This window comes from Diaphorina citri, unplaced genomic scaffold, assembly GCF_000475195.1.
Source record: "Diaphorina citri unplaced genomic scaffold, Diaci psyllid genome assembly version 1.1 scaffold2965, whole genome shotgun sequence".
NCBI lineage: Eukaryota > Metazoa > Arthropoda > Insecta > Hemiptera > Psyllidae > Diaphorina > Diaphorina citri.
In genome coordinates this window covers 1,910-9,189 of record NW_007380377.1, presented here as the reverse complement: position 1 = coordinate 9,189, position 7,280 = coordinate 1,910, and the positions used below count along the sequence as shown (strand labels likewise).

At 36.7% G+C, this 7,280-nt stretch overlaps 1 protein-coding gene across 1 annotated transcript; it reads left to right on the top strand.

The window, feature by feature from the left end:
• The first annotated feature begins 3,188 nt into the window (after positions 1-3,188).
• LOC103519833 (erythroid differentiation-related factor 1-like) lies at positions 3,189-6,910 on the top strand. Its single transcript, XM_026831158.1, has 3 exons — positions 3,189-3,725; positions 4,441-4,546; positions 6,719-6,910. The coding sequence occupies exons 1-3, from the start codon at positions 3,529-3,531 to the stop codon at positions 6,878-6,880; spliced, it is 465 nt and encodes a 154-aa protein (XP_026686959.1). The 5' UTR covers positions 3,189-3,528; the 3' UTR covers positions 6,881-6,910.
• Positions 6,911-7,280: the final 370 nt, after the last annotated feature.

Below are 7,280 nucleotides of genomic sequence, written 5' to 3'. Positions count from 1 at the left end.
AATACAATGAAGCCTGAGTGGCTGGTCTAAAACAAGGTGGATCAGAAGTGTCTGCGCCAGCCTAGTTTAAGTTAGCTTGAAAGGTAGCCTGCCTTGTAAGCCTATGTCGCGGGTTTGTTTCTGTTCAAATATACATAAGTGTGCCATTTTTTCAAGCATCTAGTTTTGCTTTGATGCAATCTTTTTATCTGAAACAATTGAGTTGTAGATTTCAAGTTGCAGTTTATTCTGAATTTATGTGGAAAAATGAAATAAATTAAAAATAGGAAGAAAAAAAATACTGTGGATATTTTTCACATTTAAAGCACACCAACATAAGGTACCTAATTGTAAAATTGAAATAAAACCATTTGGATAATCCTGTTGTGTGAAAAAGACATAAGGTACCTAATTGTAAAATTGAAATAAAACCATTTGGATAATCCTGTTGTGTGAAAAAGATACAATGAAAGATACATATGAAATATGAAAATGACCTCATAGGTCCTAGGAGTAACATATCAAAGTTAAGTAAGTAAGTACATATATTCTATTTCTAGTTATGAAAAGAATACAATGAAAGATACATATGAAAATGACCTCATAGGTCCTAGGAGTAACATATCAAAGTTAAGTAAGTAAGTAAGTAAGTAAGTAAGTACATATATTCTATTTCTAAAACATCCAAAATTAAGACACACAGTACCTACAGACACACATATTTGAACACATGCAGTTGAGCACATCTCATAAATCTAGGAAAGAATTAGGTACCTCTGAGTAGTTTCACAAAGGGGAGGAAAAAAGCCACCAGACTGGCAGAAAGCCAATTCATAATTTTCTAGACAAAATTAGTCGAGTAATAAGAGTAGGTAAGTACCTAGTTCCATTAGATCTAAACAAAACAGCAAGCTAACAGGGGTGGATTTACAGTCATAGGCCCACCAGCCCATTTATTATTATTAATAAAATTATTTGTATCTACATTTTATTTTTTCTGGGACTGCAATGTACTTCTTTGGGAGCATTCATTTTCCATCTACCACAATTGCCACTGATTTGTTGTGCTCTAAACCACGAAAGAAATCTGGGCCTGATCAGACACACAGAGATCAAGTAACCAATTTGCCTCAACTTAGTAGGCGTCCACAGCAGAGAACTGACCATTGACTATTCCCAACCCAAGAGAAAATAAACAAACCATGTTAACCATGCTAATGAATAGAAGTGTCCTCAACAAAGCCTTCAGCATAGCTCTGACCCTTGCAGAAAATAAAGAAATAAAGCCTGTTATTTTTTCTGCAATGGTTGAAGGTTTATTTTTTTATTTTTTTTTATTATTATTATTTTTTGTGCTTTAACACTGCAGACAGTAGGTACCTACTTGTTGTTGTGGACATATACTTAGGAGGTGCCTGCACTTTTGGGCATATTATCTCATGCCCTAGCCAGCCTAGTTAGCTTAGTTGGTAGTGTGTCTGCCTTGTAAGTGCTAGGCCGCGGGTGGCGGATTTTATCCTGATGGGATAATGTTCGTTCTCTTAATGGCTGGCTTTCTCCTATCCTGTCTTCCTTCTCTCTTCGATTTCGGGACGATAAGACCTAGCAGTTACAGTTCCCTCTGTCAAACCTCTTTAAAAAAAAATATCTCATGCCTACATTTTGGGTTGGATATTTTTTGTTTTGACCAGTACGGAAAATTATTATTGAACAGGATTGTCTTTTATTTTCTGGTACCTAGTTCTTTAGAAGTTTAACCTAACCCTATAATAACACTGGTCACTGCTCATTTGTGCCAGTTCCTTTGGTAGCAATATTCCACAGACATGACTTCTGCACTAGTACCAATTCTTCCACTGCAGTTCACAGTAGAATCAAGCATAAAAAAGAAGACTGGTTTCCAGGTGTCCTCTCAGGCAGGGTCCACTGTGTTTTTTATAAGAGGACTGATCAAGAGAACTGCAACAGTGGAGGATAACCTCAGAAGGCTGATAATTTTGGACCAAAACAGGGCTCAGCTCAGGGTCATTCTAAAAAAATAATCAAAGGGTGGAAACTTACCAAAAAATTAGATGCAAATCTTAGTTGTGATATATTATGTTCTCTGTATTATGTGATATAAATCAAATGAGGTTTTTTCATTTAAATTAAAAAAGGAGTTTATTCGCTGTAAACTAAACTTTTCTTGAAGATTTCAGGGTAAAAATGTAAAATCTAATCCCCTGTGGGTTTCAAAAAATAATCAAATATCTATATTTCAAATTTTCGCGCTATCCAAATATTTTCATAAAAAAAATCTTTGGGAACCCCTGAGAAGGTAAGCAAATGTAAGCATTAGCTTTGAACAGTCTGTCAAATAGAGAAGACATGATACCTGGAAATAAAAGATTAGCTGTGATTAGCATTTTTCTTGGAGGTAAAAATGTGCTAATTATGCAGAAGTCACGTCCGTGGAAAAGAAAAGCTCCTTTTTGTATTTAACCTAACCTATAATAACACCAATCACTGCTCCAATTGTGGAAACTCCTTCTTGCATTTAACCTAACCCTATAATAACACTGGTCACTGCTCGTTTGTGCCAGTTCCTTTGGTAGCAATATTCCACAGATGTGAAAGTCAAATGAAAATCCCACGCGAGACGAAAATTCCCTGACAAATCAGCTCCCCATTCACAAGTGAGTTGGGTTTTGAAATCTCGCCTTCTGCACAAGTAGGTACCAAAAATGTTGTTTTTTCTTGGCAATGACTATCAGAAGGCTGATATTTTTGGACCAAAACAGGGCTCAGCTCAGGGTCATTCTAAAAAATAATCAAAGGGTGGAAACTTACCAAAAAATTAGATGCAAATCTTGGTTGTGATATATTATGTTGCATAAATCAAATGAGGTTTTGTCATTTAAATTAAAAAAAAAGGAGTTTATTCGCTGTAAATTAAACTTTTCTTGAAGATTTCAGGGTAAAAATGTAAAATCTAATCCCCTGTGGGTTTCATTTTTCATTCAGTTCAAAAAAATATCAAATATCTAAATTTCAAATTTTCGCGCTATCCCGCTATCCAAATATTTCCATAAAAAAATCTTTGGGAACCCCTGAGCCCTGAGAAGGTAAGCAAATGTAAGCATTAGCTAGGTTCCCCTCTATAGTTTTACTTTCTAGAGTTGCTAAAAGCTAGCTTCACACTTCACACTTTGGGGGATGGGGGCGAGTTTTTAGTTTTTTTGAATTATTTTTTTTATTATTTTCCAGTAATTTCCAACAAAATAAAATAATTATTAAATTAATTAAATGTAAAGGTATTTTTTCTTACTTAGTACACCTTTCTATCCGTTAATTAATTTCATTCCTGATGAAAAACCGAAAATAATTAATCACAGAATTATTTTCCCTAATTTTGTAAACAATGTAAGTGTAAGTGACCCTTATCAGAAGTGTTTCCAGAAGCTCCTACGTTTATCTACACTTCCTACTCATGACGACAGAAGTTCATTTTTTTAATGTTTTTCTAGTTTATTTCTAGAAAAATAAAGTTTGTCACTTCCTAGGACTACAATGGCTGAAGACGAAGAAAAAGAATCACCTGTGAAGTCTACAGCGGTTGTCAAATATTCGGCTGTCTATAGTCCAATTACTTACTCGAGACTTCAGTGCAACACTGATCTCAAGCAACCTCCATCCAACTGGTACTCGAGTTATGGGGAGTCGTTTGGTTTGCAACATGTTATTGCTCATTCTAGTGGCTTTTCCAGGTAAGCATGAGTTGAAAAAGTGTCTCTATTGGACATTCTTCTTTTCCTTCACCATTTCCCGCTTAGCCGGGGTCGGTGTTATTTTATTTGGGAATTACTGGGGTACAATTATATTTCTAAAAAAAAAAAAAAAAAAAAAAAAATGGTGTGATAGAGGGAACTGTAACAGTGAAGATCTCATCATCCTGAAATCAAAGAGAGAAGGTCAGGTAGGAGAAAGCTAGCTGTTCCAAGAACAAACCTTTTAACCTTACCTGTATTGGATAAATAATGCCTTAGGCTCCTGTCTAATCAAAATCAATTCGTAATTTCCTACTGAACCCATGACCTAGCAGTTAGGCAGGCATGCTACCTTCCCAGCTGGCTGAAGTAATTAATTTAATAAATTCCAAAATGTTAAAAATAAAATAGCCAGCCTAGTTAGCTTAGTTGGTAGTGCGTCTGCCTTGTAAGTGCTAGGCTGCAGGTTTGATTCCCACCTGAGGCAGATTTTATCCTGATGGTATAATGTTTGTTCTTGCAACGGCTGGCTTATAATGTTTGTTCTTGCAACGGCTGGCTTTCTCCTATCCTGTCTTCCTTCTCTCTTCCATTTCGGGACAATAAGACCATAGCAGTTACAGTTCCCTCTTTCAAACCTCTTAAAAAAAAAAAAATACCTAATGTTGAAACAAAAATCATTTTAACAATCATTAATACTCCATTCTCATTGAAGTTTTCAGATGGCACACATGTTTCCCGATAGTGTTGGAGAAGTGGATGTTGTGTCAGATGCGGAAAATATCAAGAAACTCCTGAAAATCCCCTACAGTGCTAGTCCTGTAAGTTCATACCTACATCAGTGGATGTTGTGTCAGATGCAGAAAATATCAAGAAACTCCTGAAAATCCCCTACAGTGCTAGTCCTGTAAGTTCATACCTACATCATACTTAAGTACAGACACTCATAAACAAAAATTCTTGCTCACATCAGACTGAAGTCAATCTTAGCCAATCAGATGTTTGAAGCTTCAGGGCTACTTGAAATCCAGTATTTTCTTCATAAATCTAGGTGTTAGTGAAAGAGGTAATTATGCAGAAGTCACGTCCGTGGAAAAGAAAAGCTCCTTTTTGTATTTAACCTAACCCTATAATAACACTAATCACTACTCTAATTGTGAAAAATCCTTCTTCTGTTTAACCTAACCCTATAATAACACTGGTCACTGCTTGTTTGTGCCAGTTCCTTTGGCAGCAATATTCCACGGACGTGACTTCTGCACAAGTACCATGAAAGAAACCCCATTGGGGTTTAGGGAAATTTTCAGGCTGGGTATCCAAAGTTTAGGGCCCTCAAAAGTGTCAGGCCTGAGCATCTGCCTACCTTGCCATATGGTTAGTCTGGAACTCTTGATTGAAAACCAACTTGAAGTTTGTCCAATCATAGGGTTTTGCTAATTATAGAAATAATTAAAAAAAAAAAAGATAATAAGGATTTATTTCAGTTATCTATTGATCATCAATGAAACATTAAGCTATGTTCACACATACTTGTAGTTGACAGCCATTGCTTGACAAGGTAAACCTATGTTGTTGAGGCAGTGTGGACAGTTTCAGTTGACAATGTTCAAAACTGTCAATTGATGTTGATTGATGGCCATTGACTATGAGCAGACACAGATTCATGATGTAACATCTTATTGTCCTACTTTGTTTTCCCAGGTCACCAACCTCAGTGGTGCAGTTGTTAACACATTGGACTTGGGATCTGGAGGTTGGTGGTTTGAGTCCAAGTCAAGTCATGAAATTTATCTAGGTGTAATAATCAGGGAATGATATTTGTGACAAGCATTTAAATATGCTTAACACAATTAAAAATTCCTTATTTTTAACTGCTTGTTTGTGCCAGTTCCTTTGGCAGCAATATTCCACGGACGTGACTTCTGCACAAGTACCATGAAAGAAACCCCATTGGGGTCTAGGGAATTTTTCAGGCTGGGTATCCAAAGTTTAGGGCCCTCGAAAGTGTCAGGCCTGAGCATCTGTCTACCTTGCCATATGGTTAGTCTGGAACTCTTGATTGAAAACCAACTTGAAGTTTGTCCAATCAAAGGGTTTTGCTAATTATAAAAATAATTGAAAAGAAAAAAGAATAATAAGGATTTATTTCAGTTATCTATTGATCATCGTGGGTTCAATTCCAACCGAAGTATGAACCCAAGACTAGACTAGACTTTTCCTACTCAATAGGGTCGGCGTACTTAAATAGGGTCGGCGTAAAAAGTACGAAATTGTATCGTCATTTATTTGACCTTTATTTTGATTCCCAAGGCATTGTGTCGAGCTCCACCGTTAGAAGAAACATTGAGCGAGCGATGTAAAGCGGCCCTGCACCATGTGAGCGAGGGATTGCAGTGTTTGAAACCTATGTTGTTGAGGCAGTGTGGACAGTTTCAGTTGACAATGTTCAAAACTGTCAATTGATGTTGATTGATGGCCATTGACTATGTGCAGACACAGATTCATGATGTAACATCTTATTGTCCTACTTTATTTTCCCAGGTCACCAACCTCAGTGGTGCAGTTGTTAACACGTTGGACTTTGGATCTGGAGGTTGGTGGTTTGAGTCCAAGTCAAGTCATGAAATTTATCTAGGTGTAATAATCGGGGAATGATGTTTGTGACAAGCATTTAAATATGCTTAACACAATTAAAAATTCCTTATTTTCCATTGGATATATTAAATTTCCTTTTCAAAGAATTGATTTCATTTAAAATCTCTGTAAAATTATTGGTTTTCTTCTGAGTAGTAGTAGTTAAAGTGGTCTCTGTATTAGAACCAGATTTGCCTGGCAACAGATACAGCAGCAAAAGGTTTCAAAATGGGACTGCTCCCTGATTTGTCTTTTTCACTTTGGGATTGTGAGTTCAATGATTGCTTGCCATTTATATTAAGGACTGGTTTGGGCAAGTTATTCCTTGAGCTTACATTAGCTTCGCCTTATTTTTCCAGGTCAGCATGGTGGTGCATCGTATCGAGAACACTCTCCTATTGGACGAGTTTGATCTTCACTCTCATCTCCTTAAGCAATCAGAGAGTGACTGGGGATGGATGAGGAAAGTATTTGTCAAGCATTTCCTGCAGAACATGAGTGGAGTGAGTTATTTCTGTTAAAAATAAATGTGAAATCTTTGATTGTATGTCTATAGCAAACCTCCTCAAATTGGACGAGTTTGATCTTCACTCTCATCTCCTTAAGCAATCAGAGAGTGACTGGGGATGGATGAGGAAAGTATTTGTCAAGCATTTCCTACAGAACATGAGTGGAGTGAGTTATTTCTGTTAAAATTAAATGTGAAATCTTTGATTGTATGTATCTCAAACACAGACTGATTAGTGGTACAGTCCACATCAACTGGGAAGTCCGATGGAAGCGCATGGAGGGGAACTGCAACTCCTCAACTGTAAGTCGGACAGTTCTAAAAGTTTCACCATTCGATTCGGCGTGAAAAATCCCATTAGATCAACTATTCACATGCTTACTTGTTAATCAACAAGCAATTTTTTGACGAGT